Below are 19,321 nucleotides of genomic sequence, written 5' to 3'. Positions count from 1 at the left end.
CAAAATTACAGGAACTTAGGAAGCATTTCCATGTCAGGCGCAGTACGTATCTCTAATTAGACAAGGAAATCATCCTTCATATTTATGGTCATACAGATCGGTACTTGACAGTCTCTTTTCTGCGTGTACATGAGGTGGAAGCCATTGGGAGAAATGGCACCGCTGATCACAGCATGGTTCTTACTTCTTACACTTGAAGATATATATATATATACATGTGTGTGTGAGCGCGCGCCGCGCAATGAATTTTGAAACTAAACTATAAAGCGTGGATAATTCTATGGATTGTACAGTGCATAGACTGCTACATATTGCCGTACACCAAATTGATAGTTTTCTCACTTGACGTTCCTAGAATGAGCATAATGAGATCAGGAGGGTCAGCAACATATCCAAATAAGAAAAGGAAACCGATAATCTCCATCTATTTCGAATGTCCTTTTAATATATAGTTCTTTCAGCATTTCAGAATGTCCTTTGCCACGTTTTATGTCGTGTAAAGTACGTCTGGATAATTGTCATTATCACAAAACAGTCCTCCCAATTCCTTTTACTATTTCCTTTTCCAATCTTTATAAAAGATTTGCGTCACATTAACAATAGCTATATCTGCAATTCGAAGACCTTAAAAGAAGTGTCTGCTTTTTCAAATTTTGTATTGTCAGTTTTTAGCAATCTTTCAAGCTTTGCTTCTTTTCTTGATTTGGACTTGGCTTGCTTCTCAGATTTCTGATAAGTAAATTGAAGATGACCAGCTAGTGAAGAATTATATATATTTAAACAAGAACCAATAAGAAAATCCAACTTTTGGGGTCAATTCAACTATTCAGAGCATAGCATTGCATGTACATACATGATTTCGTGCATTTTTATAAATAAAAATTTACCGTGAATCTAATGAATATGTTAGATAAAAAAAACTTGGATTTTACAGTTAGTCAAGTTTAATTTAATGTAGATCTAGTAAATATTCTAAACCCAAAAAACTTGAACTTGACATTTTGTTAAGCCCAAAGTAACATGAGTTTAACAAATATTCCAGACCTAAAGTACTATTGGACTTGACAGTAAGTCAAGCCCAAGACAACATGAGTCTGACAAACATGTTAGACCTAAAACACTTGAATATTACCAAATTCTAAGGCTATATGTTCGATCCTAGACATTAAAGACATGACAAATAACCATGTTTATACTCATAGGTATATATATACAAGGTTTCTTAAGAGACTTAATATATTTATTATCTTATTAATGATATGCAAGAGACATTTGTCTCCCATTAATATAGTCTTTTCTTTTTCTAAAAACAACAAGGTTCACAGGGTATAAATACCCCTTGAACCATCTAGGTAAAATGTGAGAACTTTTTATCTCTTAAAATAAAGATACGTAGATTTCAGAGCATTAATATAGATATATAGATTTCAGAGTATTAACTAACTTAAAACTAAAAAAAAAAAAAATTTATTCCTTAAATTTAAAGCTCTTTTAAATCATTTAATATCTTTCACATAAATATATGGACTTTATTATTGGAGGGTTTTTAAGTCCCTCTAATTGGAACTATTTTTGTAGGTATTCAAGCTTCTATCATAAGCCTGAAATTTCTTATATTAAAAAGAAAAAAATCCAAGTACTGGAACGTATTGAGGAGCCACTATCCCAAACACTAAATAATTTTTTATTTATATATCTTTGATTTTAATATTTGGACAAAAACAGGATCAACAAACATGCTTTTATCCACCAACTTTAGATTAGAATGAGCTTCTTTAAAACATTCAATGTCTCACATGAAGTAATCGGAAAAAAAGAAATAAAGGCAATATCAAAAGGGAAATATGATCTATAAAGTGCTTGAAGGATTTGTTATTTTAACATTTGGGCATGTCATTCCATCTTTTTTTTTTCATTATCTTCTGGAACAGTGAAATGTTCACCACTATCTTCAAAGTTAAGGTTTTGCCTCTATAAATAGAAAAATCAAAGTTATAGGAGGGTTGCTGCTTCGAGGATAATTAAATATTTTTGCTTGACCTACTATACATTCAATTCTAACCATTGATATATAAAGACATAACCAGCATCTTCCACAGATTTTGGCTTTGAAAATTACTTTTGACACGAGAAAATAGTAAACATATTTGTGTTGATAATTCGTTTATGATTTGCGCATGCTAATTTGGAAATACTCATCTACTAAAGGAAACAGTGTGTATAACCTTTTTGAAAATCTATGGGGACGCAACATTTTCTGAATTTACTTGGACAGCATAGTCCGATCAGTGGTGGGCTTCGTTTGAATGGAACATGGAGTTTGCTAATCGGCCAGGTTTATGAAAACCAACTCTAGCTTGGCACTTCCTCGAAGTTAAAAGGGTCGATCATGGCATGAAGCCTCACGGGAGATGGGCCGAATAATTGATCGGCCCCCGTTGAGTGCCTTTTCGGATCAAGTGAGATGTTATCAGTTTGGATCCGTCATCATTTCCTTTAGTAATCTGGTAAATTCTGATAATAAAGTTTTTTGGCACATTCTTTATAGATGTTCCAAAAATCTATAAAAACCCTCAAAGTGATGAGATTTTTTTTAAAAAAAACCTAGGATTTTCATTTACGGGGCTTGACTTTGGCTCGAGTCAATAAATTCACTTAATGACGTGATTATGAATAAATTTTGCTCGATAAAATTTTCCACGTAAAGTAAATAGTTGTTTTTTTGAAGTAGCAAACAGGAAATGTTCATGCAAGCACACGATGTCTATTTCAATGAACAAACAAAAGAATAACTGTAATATTCGTTTACACACAGAAGCATTTGAGCGACAAATACTTCTCTCCATCTCTACGGTTTCAAAATTTCTTTTAACCTTATTTTATGCCATTTGCTAGCTTGTGGCGGCCATATTTTAACAATACCATTATTTTACTTGCATGAAGTTTACCCCTTCCCTTTGACAAGAATTTAATCAAAGGATGGATATTAAATAATTAAGGATTCGTTAACCACAAAAGGTTACGAAATGGAATCATTCAAAAATAATTTTTATGTCTACTTGTCAAAAGTCGGTATTGTTTTCAACTAGGTTTGCGAAGTTTTAAAAGTATTTTTGAAAAATATTAAAATATTTTTATTTTATTTTTATTTTAAATTAATTAATTTTTTATGTTTTTAAATTATTTTAACGTGTTAATGTCAAAAATTATTTTTAAAAATAAAAAATAATATTATTTTAATATATTTCTAAATAAAAAACATTTCAAAAATTAAATTAAAAAAACAACTACAACACTCCTGCACTCTCTTTTTCACAGCCTGTCTTGCAGCCATGCTCGTTCTCTTTCTTCGACAACGAGAGGCACGCATTCGTGGCCCATGATACGGTCGAGAAAGTTAACATGGCATGGTGCATGCGTGACAGGGTGGATCGACAATATGCTTGATGCTTACATGTTATTGCAAATCCATTTTGTGCCGCTATAACTAATCCATTATTGAATTTACGGTGTCCAAAGTCAGGGCCACGTTTTAGGTTGAGGGGCCATGGCCCAGAAAATGTTTTGAAAAGTTAATTCGGTCCTTATTGTTAGTTTTCTATGATCAAGTCCCTGTAAAATGTTCACATGTTACACTTGTGATCCTTTATCATTTACTTTAGTTTGAATCTTACCCTTCATGTTCTTCACATTGCCCCCCCCCCCCCCCAATCGTTTTTCTCTAACCCCATCACTGACCGTGTCAGATCACAGATCATACATGCCTTGACTAAAAAATGACCCCCTAGGTTAATTTCTTACAATGAGGGCATATATGTGGTGATCCACTGAAATTGGAAATTAGTGTAATGAAGAGTGATAATCGAATGTCTTGCCTACTGATGTTAGAGATTCAAGCTAAATCATAGATTATAGAGAGATCAGGTGCTGATGTCCTTTTAGCAGTGTTTTCTAGAAGCCGAAAATGCAGTGAAAAAAAATGAAGATTAAGCTGCGAGTTGTGATAATGCAAGTAATCAATCAAGACTAACACCCGGCGGAAACTTTGCGTGAGCCGATGGCATTAGGTCATTATCATTGAATTCTCTAATGTGCATGGCTGCTGAGCTAACATGTGATGTTCCCAGCATAGAAGAAACAATTTAAAAGACAAAACATGGCCGGTCGAGATGCTCATGCCTTCAATATTCAACGAACTTGCAGGTATGACATGGGAAACACTCTCAATTAAATTGGTTGACTTCAAACTTCTCCATCGATACTAAACTATAATGATTTTCGACGGTACAGAATGTTCTATCGCTCTTTGGCCAGGTTCTTAACTTCGCGCCCTCTTCTCCTGGGCAAGAGAATGGCCTGATCTGCCACTGGTTGGATCAAGAAAATTTTTAATGCGATTCTTTCGGCAATATAGAGCACAATCAACACCGCCGTGGTAACAGTAGCATACCCGTTGAAATTGTGTTGGATAAAGGCCTAAAACTAACTGTTCTCTGCAATCATATACATAAACGAAGTCAATAATACTATTACAGCTGAAGAATCATTTTTTTGTGGGGCACTCGAATATGCCTTCGATGGTTTGGTGGGTTACATCCCACAATGTCTATCTGCTGCCGGCAGTTACTAGCATTATCTTCCACGCTTAAAACACTACCGATTTCTTTATGTTATCCAATCTACAAATACATAAATATTTAATCCAATTGGAGGACTGTTTGTGTGTTGCTTAAAGGATTCAAGTGGCAACATGACATCAAACATGAAGACAAACATCAAATTAGCTAGATGAGAATTTCACAATCTTGGCACCAAATGCAGTGGTTACATAATATAACTCATACAATATCGAAACCAACAAATGAATCCGATCCCTCTTTTTAAAAAAAAATAATAATTTCCTAAACTAAAAAAGAAAAGGGAAATTTCTATTGCAACTTAACAGCTCAGTTTCATGCATTCTGCCCCCACCACCACCCCACCACCATTTCCTCAGCCTCTGGCGGACAGCACAGCAGTATCTAGTGTTTGATCTCCGGAAGATTTTTTTTCCTTGTTTATGGAGCGGCCTTCGATAGACAGTTGAGCTTTTCCATCACAGCACAACTCCACGTCACCTTGGTCAAACCTCTGGGTCACATGAACCATGCTAAAAAAAGCTTAAAGGGTCCGCCCCATAAGAACCGACGACCTCATTTGGGTCAAAATTTAGATGGTCGATTTTTGTAAGTTGATGCCCGATAAAGAGCCTAAACTAGACTGGACTATATTCTTTATGGGCCTACTACCCGAAGAAGAGTTAGAAGAGCTATCCCAACTGCCAAATGGCTACTGTTAAGCTGACAATTCCCGCAATGACATGTGATCCTAAGACCTTGCTGTTCATAGATGGCGATGCTCCATTCTGGTTCAACGCACCTTCATACACCATTGTACTGTTGACGAGTGGTGTGTAGCTGTTTGTGCTTGTATTCTCAGTGTTCTGCCCTTGTGATGCTTTTTGGCTGCACAGTTGACCAAAAACATAACCGTTAGTACCCTCGTTATTGATGCAATATTTACAAAAATCTTAGTAAAAAAATTGACTTCGCTGTGGGGATTTGGAAAGATGTATTATTGTTTTACGTGGCTATGCTAAGTGTACAATGAAGCTTAATGCATTTTTCAAATTAGTTTTTATTAAAAAAGATATCAAAATGATTTTTTTAGATGTTTTATATTTTGAAATGTAGATAAATAGACGCGAACCCCCACCTACTGCAAAAGACGTGCATTGATTTAGGCAACATATCTTGCTTTATCATACAGTAATGACATACCACCGAATTTTCAAGGATTGCTTGCATAATATAACTAAGATTCCTATCTGTAAATTATAAGATTGTCTATGAATTTTCAGGATTGACCAAAGCATTCTGCAGCAAACGTGGGCAAGATGTGAGACAACATCATTTCACATGGGTAGAATTCCCAAGCAGGGGGGGCACTAACTCTAGGTCACATGTGACATGTGACATGTCCTTGATACTGGCCTATCTTGGGATTACCCAGATGCATGTTAACGTCGAGCTAAAGTGACATGATTTATCAACGGTCCCCCTCGCAAATGTCAAAAACTGACAACGTTTCTCAAACATTTCTTTATGTGGTAGTAACGGTAATATCAGGTGGTAAATAAGGACAAAACGGTCATATTGGCAGGCTTTTTTTAACGTCTCTATTGACAAAACTACTTTCAGCGTTGTGAGAATTGACAGCAGTGAAAAATAATTTTACCTGGTGTTAGGGGAGGGGCAGAAGGTAATTTGGTAATCAGCGGCGGCACAAGTGAAGGTACTAGTCTTATCATCGTAAGCATAGCTGTAAGCGCGTGGACAAGCGTTCTTAAAAATCTCAGAATACGTAGAAGGCCTGCAGGTATCAGGTGTACTGTATGCTCCATTGCAACAATACTGTGGAGACCCAAAAGCTTCACAAGCGCTTTTACAGGCCACGCTTTCCCCTTCCGTACTAGTAACCTTAAGCTCTGAAGGGCACGAGTCGTTCAAATCCACAACGCATCCTGTGCTTGTACAATTCTGACCAGAACCTCCTTGAGGGACAACAAGCAATGGCAAGTTGTACCCATCAACAAGACTCACATCAAAATAATCCATCCCTCCATAGCCGTCAAGCTTGAACTCTGCTAACGTAGCTGGAGGAGCTGCACCCGTGCCTGAACATTCTAGTTTTCCTGAGCCACAATCACCTGTAACACAAGAGAATTTTCCTGTGGAGTCTTGAGAGCAATATGTTCGGCCCCAGAAACGTCCACCCCATGAAGCTGGTGCTGTGATGGTTTTTGACTCACCATTTTGAAGGGCAAAGCCAGTTGTGGAGAGAGCTGGTGCGTCTGCGTTGGAAAGACTTCCCGGCCATACTGTGTAGTCACATTTGTTAGTTAATGTAAACGTTGTTGAAACAACAGCTGCAAAAACATAAAAAAAATATTAATTTCAAAAATTATATATAAAAAAAAGAACCAATTGTGTCAATGGATTTCTTGAAAATACTCAGTTACCTTGAATGAAGAAATGGGAAATGAAGAAGGATGATAGAGGGATAAGTAATGTTAGCTGAGACATTGAAGAAGAAGAAGAATTAAATAGAGAAATGTTGTTGAGGGAGAACAAGAAGAAGAGAAGTGGTTCGGAATCTAACTGGCAAAGACACCAAACTCTTCTTCTTGTTGATGTGTCCTGAAAAGAGGTAATGTGAGATTCCAAATTGTGTTGACAGGTTGGGTATTTATAGCAAGAGAACTCATTGTGTTTTTTGGATTTTAGAAGCCCATTGCTTGCTTTATTTTTTATTTTTTTTCTTTTGGTATTTGATGGGTCCTGAGGGCATGTGGGAAGATGAGCCTGCCAAATTAAGCTGAGGAGGAGCCACATCATTTTTAAATCAGTGCTTTGTATTGTTTCGTTAATTAATTAAGAATTTATTAAATGACCTTTGTTTATTTTATAGATGTTGTAATTAAAAAAGAAAAAGATTAGACTTTTGGTTCTGCTTTTATTTTAGAAGTTAAAATTAATTCTTCTGAATAAATTATTAAAAAATTTTAAGTAGTGGAATAATGGGAAGCAAGCAATCATTTTCTTAAGTTATATTAGGCCTCTTTTCATAGTTTGACCAACCAATTAGGTGAGTGAAAATTGTGAAGATATTCGACCCTGTAATAGAATTTTTTTTTTTTTTTTTTTTTTTTTTTGGTAATAGCTTGATATTAAGCTAGATGAACCTCTTTATCTGCTGGCGAACACCCAGCAGGCCAGCACCCTGCTTGTTTGGGCACGGATAATGAAATAACTTTCGGTACAAGTACCTTAACCATGATTATTTCTCTAGAAAAAAAATAAAGATAATTTTTTTCGAAACAGGGAAAATGAAGATAATAAATAAAAATATATAATACATGTTTTTTTTATCTTTTATGTTTTGAAATTATAAAAATCCATTCTAAAATTATTTCAGATATAAATTTATTTTAGTTATTACTATGTTTTCTTTTACTATTTGTTTATCTATATCAAGATATATATTAAACAAATACGAACAGATATTAATTTAAACAAGCAGTTAATGTTTTCACTAAAGACATCTTTAATAGTCAATTTAATTACCTTCTAACCATTATTAGATCATTTAGGTTGTTTTATATTCATCTGGTAGCAGGAGATGGTCAGGGTACGAAGGGCTGACATTTCATTTTATTTAAAAATTACATAAATAAAGCATTTTTGTCTATGTAATTCTATTACATAGTCAATTTGTTTTTACCAAACCCACGTCCTTAGCAAGAAGTTGTTGAGCAGAACTCGAAGCATCTTAATTAGGATGTGGGATTGTGAAATTATTATTATTATTATTACTACTACTGCTGCTATTATTATTATTATTATTATTATATCATGAAGATATTGAAATTAGTACATTTCAATGATTATATAAAGAGGAAATTGCATGCTATCCTTTTCCTCTTTGTTTTTACATTAGTGTTTGATAATGTGCGGTATAAAATGTTTTTTAATTAAAAATATATTTAAATAAATTTTTTTAATTTTTTTAAAATAAATATATTAAAATTATTAAAAAAACATCTACTTTCATTGAGAACAATTTAAAAATTATTTTGAAAAAACAAAAACTATCAACACTTGTACTTTTCTTATAGCTATAAGAGATGCATGCAGTACGATAGTACTAATTTGGGAAATCTCTGCCTAGCATGAATGAAAGTTATCCTACCAAACCCCATCAAAAAAAATTTGAACTATGATCATTATATTTCTCGTTAGCACCACCCTCGTAATTGGATCGAGTTTCTTTCGTTAAAGTTTTTTCTTTTCCTCCAAGTAAGTCATAATTAGGAGAAGATGGTAACAGTTGATCGACCGTTTCTTCGCTGTTCTAATAAGAGAGCTTCTGGCTTATGATAGCATCGCTGGCAGTATAAGTGGGAGACACGAAATATAAATTAAGCAAAAACATTGGATTCGAACAGTTTTGTAACTTTGATTCATCAAAAATAGAACAGAGGAATTAAAGATAATAAAGCTATTTATGGTATTCCCATTAACAATAACTGGAACAGTGGATTCGTGTCAAGTTACTGAGGAAACGGTCTTCATCTGTCAACTAGTTACCAAGCTATGGATATGGTTATTAGTTCTAGCAGTGTTTCTTTGTGTAGCTATGAAACCCAATTTAGCTCGACAATTCAGTGATTTGTTAATTGGATCAGGTTATATTTTGAATAATATTTTTTAGTAAAATGATATTATTATTTAAAATATATATATATAAAAAAAAAATTTAGTTAACCAGCCAAATAACTATTGAACCCGCGATTTGAGTATTGAACTAGAGAGTTAGAATTTATAATTATATTTGTTTTTTTTTTTCTGGTTCATGTACAATTCAAATGTTTTAGACTTGGTCCAACTGACTATATATGCATTGCAACGGTCAAGATCTTGCATTTATGTAATCTTCAATTGAAATAAAGTTTAGTAAGAGAAAAGAAAAAAAACAAGAAATCACTTTCTAAATGACCAGAATGAGTTTTCAAACGGTAAATGGTGCGAGAAAGTTTCGATTGTTTCAAGTGTTCAAATGGTTTCTGAATATATATACTAATCGACAGACAATTTCAAGAACAAAGAATATTTTTCTATCCCAGATTGTCCTATAAAGTTATACCGATTCTCCACCAAGATTAACTAAAAGAAAAAATTTTAAAACTGAACGCTTGAAACATGTGGAATTTTGGACCTTCAGAGATAATGGTAAATGGGAATGAAGTCAGTCAAAAGCGGCTTGCAGCCTTTCTGGGAGTTTTATAATCTCCTAGTATTAATTATGGATAATGGGAGTCATCCTTGGTTAGCTTTTCAATAAAGAGACGTTTTTGTTCTTAATACCACGAGGTCAAACCTTGTATTAATCCAATTTCTTCAGTTCTGTTGACCAGTACTGCTCACTAAACGGAACCGATAAATTTCATGGTGCTTTCTGAGCATCCTAAGATTATCGATTTGCCAGACAAGGCTACAAATCTGTCTGAATTTCAAGAAAGACAGTTAAAGTCGGGTTCGACCTCCGACTGAATTTAAAATCCCAGATCACATGTCTTCAATTCAATGCTTTTAGGTCCTGTATCAATCACAGTTTTTCAAGGAATTAGGTGGCGAATACCAGAAATTAGTCTCACCAGAAAGCAACTACTCAGGCATGATCTTTGGCGTCAAGAAAAACCTACATCCCTTAATTTTAAAATATCTAATCAAGGGCCATCCAATACAGGAAATATGTCAAACATAATTCATAGTAGTAGTTTAACTGTCTTTTAAACATGAGAAAAATGTAGCAGTAGTCTTAATTAGAATTTTCACATAGAAGCCACCACCTTGGACTGGACTGGTTGTGTTCATCCTTGAAAGTAAGATAGCTTGGCACGCTAACTCCATCCACACATATAATGATGGTCAGCCTGGTTATGGCCAAGCTGGGCTGAGTAATTGGTTGTTTCTTATTGGCCATGGGGTCACCTTCACCTGGAGTAAATCTATATGGCGGCCCTAAGACCCTTCAAACCCAAGAGTGCAAGCATGCAGTCAAATTAATTAAAATAATATATACGAGGGCTATGAAGGTTCTTTCTTATAAGGTTCACTTGATTAGTTCATATGTCCTGTCAAGATTTTAACCCTTTGTTTTGGACGGACAGACAGACAGTCCCCTGGCCTCTCGAAACATTTTTTTCTTAAATTGGGACAACCTTAGATATAGTGAACTAGAACAGTGTCTTCGACGCACTCCTTCGGTTTCTTGAAGGGTTGCAAAGGGATAGCGGTTTAACGACTCGACATAGGCGAGAGAAATATATATATTCTTCCAGCAATGTTTTCTCATAAACAACGTAGCCCGTAGGGAAGCACACGTGAGTCTCTGAGTATTACAGATATCTAAACAAAGGCCAAGGATATTTAATCGTTTAAAAAACAAAACAAGAAGGCTGCTCTTCGATCGCTTTCGCTTCATATATTGAAAAATCTGAAATAACTTATTGGAGGGTGTGACACACACTTTTGACTTCAACTCTAGGCCATTGCCTCCCTTGATGGGTTGCCTTCAATTCTTCTGATTTTTGAAGATGGACGAACACCGAATTAATGAGAATAAAGTTTTGACTAAAGAATAAGTTTTAAGAAGATTGGGAAGCTTTGGGCCATGATTTCAATGTTGAATCCAACGGCAAGGATTGTTAATTTAATTTCTCATGTGTATTGTTAAAACTCATTCTTGAAAAAATCTCTTCAGAAATAGCACTTCTGGTGCCAAATACATCATAGTCGCCCTGTTGCTGCAACTTTCCGTGACCAGAAGTCACATTCTATGACGTCCTGCTGACACAAACTCCAAATTGATTTGGCATCGGACACACAAAAAACCAAACTGATGGAAACAATTCCCTTGTTTCGCATGGTGAACACTACTAGACTGTCGCTGGTTTTTTCACACTTAAAAAGCATATAGATTTCTTTAGCTGTTTTTTTTCTTCTCCCTTTGCCATTTGACCACCGCCGGCCTGAGTCCCCTGCTCTGATTTGTAACTTTGTTCAACTTACTTTTTAAAATATTGATAATAATTTTAAAAAAAATAATATCAATACAAAATATATCAAAATAATATTTTTAAATTTTTTTTTTATTTTTAATATTAAAACATCAAAATTATTAAAAAAAACATATAAAAAAATTAATTTGATATTTTTTTATGTCACTTTAAAAAAAAATTTGAAAAGCAAAAACTATTATAATACCAAACATGCACAAAGTGCTAATTAAACTATTTTTCATGTGAAAAGATATTAAATTAATTTTTTAAATATTTTTTTTATAATTTCAATTTACTAATATAAAAAATAATATATATATATATATATATATATATATATATATATATATATATTATTTTAACACATCTTCAATTAATAAAAAACATATCTCATTACCAGACACGCACTTCAAATCCAAAAAGAACAAGGCACGCATTTTTCCTTCGTGAAAGTGTCACCGTAAAGGGCATCCCAAGGAGCAACCTATTCCCAGTCTAGTTCATTTGGATTTCCAAATGTTTCTCTTCCACTCGTCCTAGTTAATTCAACAAGTAGCCCCGGGCAGAGAAGCTCCATCTCTTATAGGGTCAAGTTGTTTAGAGTAATGGTAACGAGTTAGAATCTTTTTGAGCTATTAAAAATTTATATAATTATTAATTTTATTATTTATAAGATTAGTTGAGATATATACAAATTAACTCGAATATTTATATTAATAAATAAATAAAAAATTATTTCGGAGTTAGGTTATGCTATAGGATGGCATGCTATTCTCTGCTTGTTGGTACAAAATCAGAATGGTTGTTGGGGCACTGCAATGGGATGAAAATGTTAGCTCTTCAAAGTGAAGTGCCATTATTTTCAGTCAAACAGAGTTGCTATCTGCATTCTGCCGAGGGAAAATTAAGCATCTTTTTCTCATTTAATATTATGACTGAGTTAATATATAGTGAATGATATCGACATAAGTTTTGGGACCATACAACTTTGTCATAAAGCACTTTAGCTTTTATGATAATCAAAAAAAAGTTTTTCAACAGCTGGCACCCTAATCTTCAGCAGTGTCCTTTTTATTTCTTCTTGTTAATTTTTTTTTATTAAAAAGTTGTCCCTCGTTTGGTATTCGTTAGTCCATCTTCGAAAATCAAAAGAATTGAAGGGGCAACCCATCAAGGGAAGCATTGGCTAGAGTTTAAGTCAAGGGGCGTCACACCCCTCATTAAGTTATTCGAGAATCTCTTTATATGAAGCGAAAGCGATCGAAGAGCAGCAGCTTCTTGTTTTTTTAACGATTAGATATCCTAAGTAAAAGTACTACAAGGATGTGATCGTAGCATGGCCATATATAATTTGTATTGGTATCTTTTCCAGCTGAAGGATTAGAGCTCGCAACACTGAAATTTAGGCACTCGAGAAGGTCTTTTCACTCGAGAGACTATGACATTCTCTGGGAACCTCTTGATTGCCGAAAATGTTGAAATTAGCCACTAAAAAGATCCAGGAAAACAACTTTAAAGGTAGAAGTAATAGCATCATTGTGATATATAGCTTATGATACAAGACAACTACAGGCTCGGGCTAATATGTATGGAGATGATGCGGGCGTATAGAAACAAAGAATGGGTGCCGTCCAATCTTGTTGTCAAAACAAAGATCACCTGCCACTATAAAGATCTGATTCACACCATTTGAAAACTGCATATCAGTTCCAAAAACAAAATATGGGCATTATCACTAGCTGACTAAACGCACTGGAAAGATATAGGCATCTTGCTATTTGTACCTTTACAGAAGGATAACAATGTTTAAGCAATGTGGATGATATAGCATCAGCTGATCAAAAGACAAGTAAAATTAGAAAGCTTGGGCATCATTATTGAGAAACAGGATGGATTAAGCTGTGTTTGAAAGTGTAGTAGCAGTTACTTGTTTTTTTGCTTGAAAATACATCAAAAAAATATTTTTTAAAAAAATATTTTTGACATCAACACATCAAAATAATCTGAAAACACCAAAAAAATAAATTTAAAAAATAATAATTTTTTTTAAAAAAAAAATTTTTAAAACGAAAAACGATTCCTTCTTAATTTAACAACTCATTTTATAGCTTTCTATCATGTCATACACGTTAAATCTTAAACTATGTATTGCTTCATGTCCTACGAGACTATGACCCCCAATATCCCTACTTGTGTCCTAAGTTGGGAAAGAAAGGAAAGTAAAAATAAATAAATTAAGGTGCATATCAAGTTAGCTTCTAGGCGATGGTTATTGAAGAGCCTGTCCTGTGGGGATAAGTAATGAGCCCACCCACCTAAAGATCAGTGCAGAGTAAACGCGAGTGATTATAATTGCTATCTGCCTTTCTAAAAAATGAGCGATGGTGCTGGACGGCCATATACGAGACAATAATAGCACGCTTATTAAGATGATTCAGAACTTGAAATAACTATCCTGCTCATGTCCAGTTCCATTATTGAGTGGCGGTATAGCCCTCAGCAAAGACAGAACCTTATCTAGAAAATGCAAAATGAACCACCTACGGATCTTTTTCTTAGGTCTAAATCAGCTAAGTGTGTGTGTTTATGATGTGATGAAGAGTATTTTTAAAAATATTTTTGAATTAAAAATATAATACAATAATAATTTTTTCATGTTTTTTTATTTTTAACATTAACATATCAAACTATACAAAATCTTCAAAAAATCAATTTAATATTTTTCAAGTGAAAATCAATGCATAAAGCTTTTTTGAAAAGCATAAACTAACACATTACCAATCGAACTAGTCCCAATGGTCCTTACCATCCAAAGTGAAAAACGAAGGAGAACAAAAGGGAGAGGATGGAGAAAAAAAAGAGGTGGGAATGATATTCTGTAACGGGCCTGGCCTAGAAAAGCAAAGAATGTTCTAGGCTGCTAGCCATGGTTACATCCATAAGCCTAAGCCCAAGATATTCGGTAACTCTATGACGAGCCCCGTCAATTGCCCTGCTTGTTACCGAGATGAATGTTATACATATTAGACGTTTTGTGAAGGAAATATGCAATGACAAGATACTTATCTTACAAATAAATACGATTATGTTCCCTTGGCATCTGCTTAGCAAGATCATGGAGGAAACGAGTGAGGGACTTTTTGGCAACTGTGATTGCAGCGTCCACTTCTTGCTCATTTTCTTCCGTAACACCCTTGCGTTCTTGAACTGCATGCACTCTCCGCACAAGTTTACGTAGTTCCTGTTCAATAGATGTCATGCCATCAATATACACAATAGATGATGAGCAATTAAACTTTACCAATGAAGGCATTCATGCAACTAATTATTCAAGCCAACCATGGTTCCTGCTGCTTGGACTACCTAAAAGTGCATAGTATGGGTTAAATATGCTGGATTCACAAGAGCTAAGTAATCGTCTGGAAGCAATAAGTCTCGGCCTATTGATTCTTTTTGTTTCTTTGGCTGGAAATAAATGACAGGTTCCTGTTCATCTGGTGACTTCATAAGAATACTTGCCCCCTCATTTTTTTTTCTTTCAAGCAATATGTTTTCATCATCTAACTTGCAGTAGAAATCATTAGCCTATAATTAGCTTGAGGGGTCTCATGAACAAATCAGAAATGCAATGATTCTTACACTTGAGGTGACATTTCACTAACCTGACGGTCAAAATCGACGTTGCGAAGTGAATAAACCTCGTTGGTAACTTTTATGTCCCTATTAATCAGGCCTTCAAACCATCTGGTTGCTACATCAATGTACTCGTGCGAACCCTGAAAATTGTACAAATAACAAAAATGTAGTATGTCAACATGGACATTGTATTCTAATTAAGCTTGCACTTTAGTAAGTAGAGAGGAATTTTTTTTTCTAGATAGATTTAACCTTCTCCATTTTCCGTAAGCATAATTATCATAAAGGTCAAATATAGCATATTCCATTTACCACACCTCTGCAAGCTTCTGGTTATGGCAGCTAAATGCCTTACGACATATCAACTATCAAGACTAAGGGAGACCAGAAACAGAACTGTAGCAATAGATTTGCATTCAAAACCAAAATGGTAATGCAGAAACCTTAAATAAGGTCAGTGTCTCCATTTAACAGAATTTATAAAAGGAGTTAGACTGGAAGAAGATTGAAGAATTTGGCACAACCGTATAACCACTCAAAACTCACACAATAATAATTAAAGGAAATAATTGTTCAATATACCTCCTCTTCCGATTCGTATTCCCTTTCTTCACATTCTTCATTTTCCTCCCCAGCAATCTTTTCCTCCAAACCAGAAAAACCCTGCAGCCTACTCCAATCACCATCTTTTGTACAGTGAATCAAAGCATCCATCAATTCAGGTTCCATCTCCCGCAACAATTTCCCTACCAATACATTTCACATAACAATGAAGACTCAAGAACACATTTATAATGCCTGAAACATTGATCTCAAAGATTCTCTGCATGACAAAATATACACCTAGCATGGCGCACAGTTTACTGGGTTATTAAGAGAAATAAAATCCACGTCATGAAAATAAAATCTTTCTCATTAAAATAAGCAACGAGCCTTGCTCCATGATAAGTAACATCAAATGTATTAGCACGGATCACAAGTCCAAAACAAAGAGTACTTGCACGCATGATGTCAATGTTTCTCAGGGAGGAAATCGAAAAGCGTAGCTATGAAACCATAATGTTTAAGAGACAAGTTACTAAACACTAATGTTTAAAAGATACGGAGTCCGACCAATACCAATATAATTATATTGCCTCCGCTTTCCTTCCCGAACATCCGGTCCTAGTCTCTGCGACCAAAACACAAACACCTTAGCTTCATTTTTTTCTCTCGTTCTGAAACACGAGATAAACGAAAAATCATCGCACTCCGGAAGAGTAATAGACGTTATATTACAACAGAGGTACCTTAACTAGCATTAACGCATCGAATAAGTCTTTCTCAAGTGAAGCCACTCTAAAAAATCCCAAGCAAAAACATAAGTAAACTACAAAGAAAAGCTTTAACATTGTTGGTTTGAGAAAAATAAGAAAGGGAGTCTGTGTTCATCACTTGATAATGCGTTTGATTTGAGGCGGAGAAAAGGAAGCCAACTCCATGCCCCAACGAACAGAGCGTCGAGCCTCGCGTTTTTTCTGGTTGCGGCTTTTGTTTGCTTCTGAATCCGAATCGCTCACATTTCCTCCTTGTTCGAAATCATACGGTGTTGGAGAATTGGGTAACTTGGGACCTCGTGGACGAAAAGGCACGCTACGATTAGCAGCTGCAACTTTAGTGAAAGAAACACGATGTGAGGTAGCTTTGGTAGATAAAGTTAAAGACTCAGAGAGGAGGTAATTGAGTGCAGCGTAAGAGAAGCAATGGTGATGCAACAGCGGCCATTGCCGGATCAGACGAGCCATTGCTACTTCTGCTTCTTTGATGCGCTGCAACAATGCTGCAACGGCAGGTCATTTTTGAAAGAAGAGATCGAGCCTGGCTCGGTAATTTCAAAAGCTCATTTCATTTCGGCCTGTAGCTCTAGCCCATTGGAAATAGATCTATGAAGAGAAAAGGGCCCGTCCAATATTCCCCAAGATGATTTAACCTGGTCCGACCGGCAGTTTGATTTATAAAACCCAAACACTCAAAAGATTCGTATTAAATTTTAAATTAAATTAAAAAAAATACTGGTCTAGTTGATGACCAAATTCTATGAGGTAAACTAGATTAACCATAAAACAAAATAATATTATTTTAATAAAAATAATTAAACCAGGTTAGCTTAATAAACTATATTATGGTATATTTATGTTTATTAAAAAATTTATTGTATATTATTAGAGAATTATATAAATTATATTTTTAAATTTCATCTAAAAATTTAAGTTATTGAGTTGAATTAGTTTTTTTACATAATATAATAGACTAGTTGACTAAGTAGTCACGAGTTTAAATTTCATTACTCTTGTTTTTTTTTATTAAAATCAACTAATAGTATAAGATGATATTAGTCTGTGCATATTTTAAATTAATTAAAATTTTAAACTATTAAATTAAAATATTTCTTTAACATATATCAATAAATATTTTAAATTAATAATACACACGATTCATCAAAAAGAATTAGCAATACACACACACACACACACACACACACACACATATATATATATATATATATATATATATAGTGTTCCTTAACGAGTCAAGTGAGGATGCGTCAAGGAGCGAAATTGGTAGAGGTCATGGCCGTAAAAACCCGACCCTGCCTCGTCCTCCAGCGCCTCAAGTAAAAGTAAAAATCGAGTTTTTCGGGTGGGTAGGGAGGACATACATTGGATTGGCCCATTTTGCCAAGATGATCTTGAAGATCATTTTGATAGGCCTATAGACTTTCTACACAGGCCTCGAAAAGGCCTATGTCAAGGAATCAAGCTTCTGTCCCATTACACCAATTTGTTTTTTTTTTCACGGAGGAAGCTTGACATTCATATGGGTTTGTTTTCTCGTCTTCTTTCGAGTAAGAATTTATGTGTGCGGGATCAGTGCGGTTAGTCGGTCGCTATTTAGACTGCTGATTTGAGCAATAAATTTTACAGGATTGTGTTAGTTTGAATGCCTTGTCACGCTTGTTATACAGTTTGCCGTCAAGTCTTACCGAGATAAATTTCAAATAAATACTCGATGGTTGACGTATCTTTGCCTATATTTGCTGCCTTGCTTTCTATGTACCTTGAGCTGTTCTTACCATTTACAGTTCAATAGAAAATACATGACGGCTTCGAGGACATTTGATTCTGTTTGATCAAAAACCTCAGTGGCAACTCCACGAAAGTATCTAAACTTCTACGCATCATGTTTTGAACAGAATCTGTACGCTGTTAGCTTATCCAGAAGGACATGTCCATTATCATAAACTGGTGTTAGCTTATCAGTGTAATACTGTCGAGGGATGGACACAAATTTTATGGTTTGATTTTTGTTATTTAGGATTTGATTTTATTTGCTTTACAGTAGATTTATGCATGTCAAAAAAAGCTAAAAATGATTCTGATATCAATAATTCTGGGCCGAATCCAGCCAAACTACTAAATAATTTAGCAGCTACCCAGCATTGTTAGTTTCCCATTTTCCCCAGGTGGAGGCAGGAAATCCAGCTGCTACAGAATTTGTTGCCATTATTGTTGCAGACAATACAGAAGGAGAGCTCATTTGCCTTCCAGGTCAAAAAAGCGAACGATCATAAGCTGCACGTTTTGATGAAATTTTAGAGCCAATAAAAGAGGGGTAGCTTAAAGATGCTAGAGAAGATTTGGAGGGCATGATTGAAAATACGCTGGCACTGGTTTTTCTTGTCTTTATGTGCTGTGTGGTTTAACATGTGCTGTGTGGTTTAACTTGATGGGTGTGTTTAGCAACGCGGTGTAAATCATATTTTTTTAAATTTTAATTTTTTTTATTTAAAATAACAAAAAAAATTTATGTTTTCATATCGTTTTAATATGCTGATGTTAAAAATAATTTTTGAAAAATAAAAAAAAACTTTATTTTGATACATTTCTAAGCAAAAAACACTTTGAACCGTCACCGCTACCATAATCTCAAACACACCAAACAAAAAGTATTTTGAAACATAATTTTTACCCTACTTCCAAATAG

The 19,321-nt window shown here is 34.6% G+C and overlaps 2 protein-coding genes across 2 annotated transcripts; both read right to left on the bottom strand.

Annotated features, from left to right (window-relative positions):
• Positions 1-4,758: 4,758 nt before the first annotated feature.
• On the bottom strand, positions 4,759-7,278 carry LOC7477683 (thaumatin-like protein 1b). The gene is made up of 3 exons (XM_024600453.2): positions 7,061-7,278; positions 6,277-6,967; positions 4,759-5,504 (listed from the first exon to the last, which is right to left on the bottom strand). Exons 1-3 carry the CDS (start codon positions 7,122-7,124, stop codon positions 5,309-5,311), a joined length of 951 nt encoding a protein of 316 aa, XP_024456221.1. The 5' UTR covers positions 7,125-7,278; the 3' UTR covers positions 4,759-5,308.
• Positions 7,279-14,508: 7,230 nt separating this feature from the next.
• On the bottom strand, positions 14,509-17,149 carry LOC7477682 (uncharacterized). Its single transcript, XM_002306901.4, has 6 exons — positions 16,733-17,149; positions 16,588-16,636; positions 16,418-16,469; positions 15,881-16,044; positions 15,325-15,438; positions 14,509-14,903 (listed from the first exon to the last, which is right to left on the bottom strand). The coding sequence occupies exons 1-6, from the start codon at positions 17,080-17,082 to the stop codon at positions 14,730-14,732; spliced, it is 903 nt and encodes a 300-aa protein (XP_002306937.3). The 5' UTR covers positions 17,083-17,149; the 3' UTR covers positions 14,509-14,729.
• Positions 17,150-19,321: the final 2,172 nt, after the last annotated feature.

This window comes from Populus trichocarpa, chromosome 5, assembly GCF_000002775.5.
Source record: "Populus trichocarpa isolate Nisqually-1 chromosome 5, P.trichocarpa_v4.1, whole genome shotgun sequence".
NCBI lineage: Eukaryota > Viridiplantae > Streptophyta > Magnoliopsida > Malpighiales > Salicaceae > Populus > Populus trichocarpa.
The sequence above is the reverse complement of the archived record's forward strand: the minus strand, read 5'-3'. Positions and strand labels throughout refer to the sequence as shown.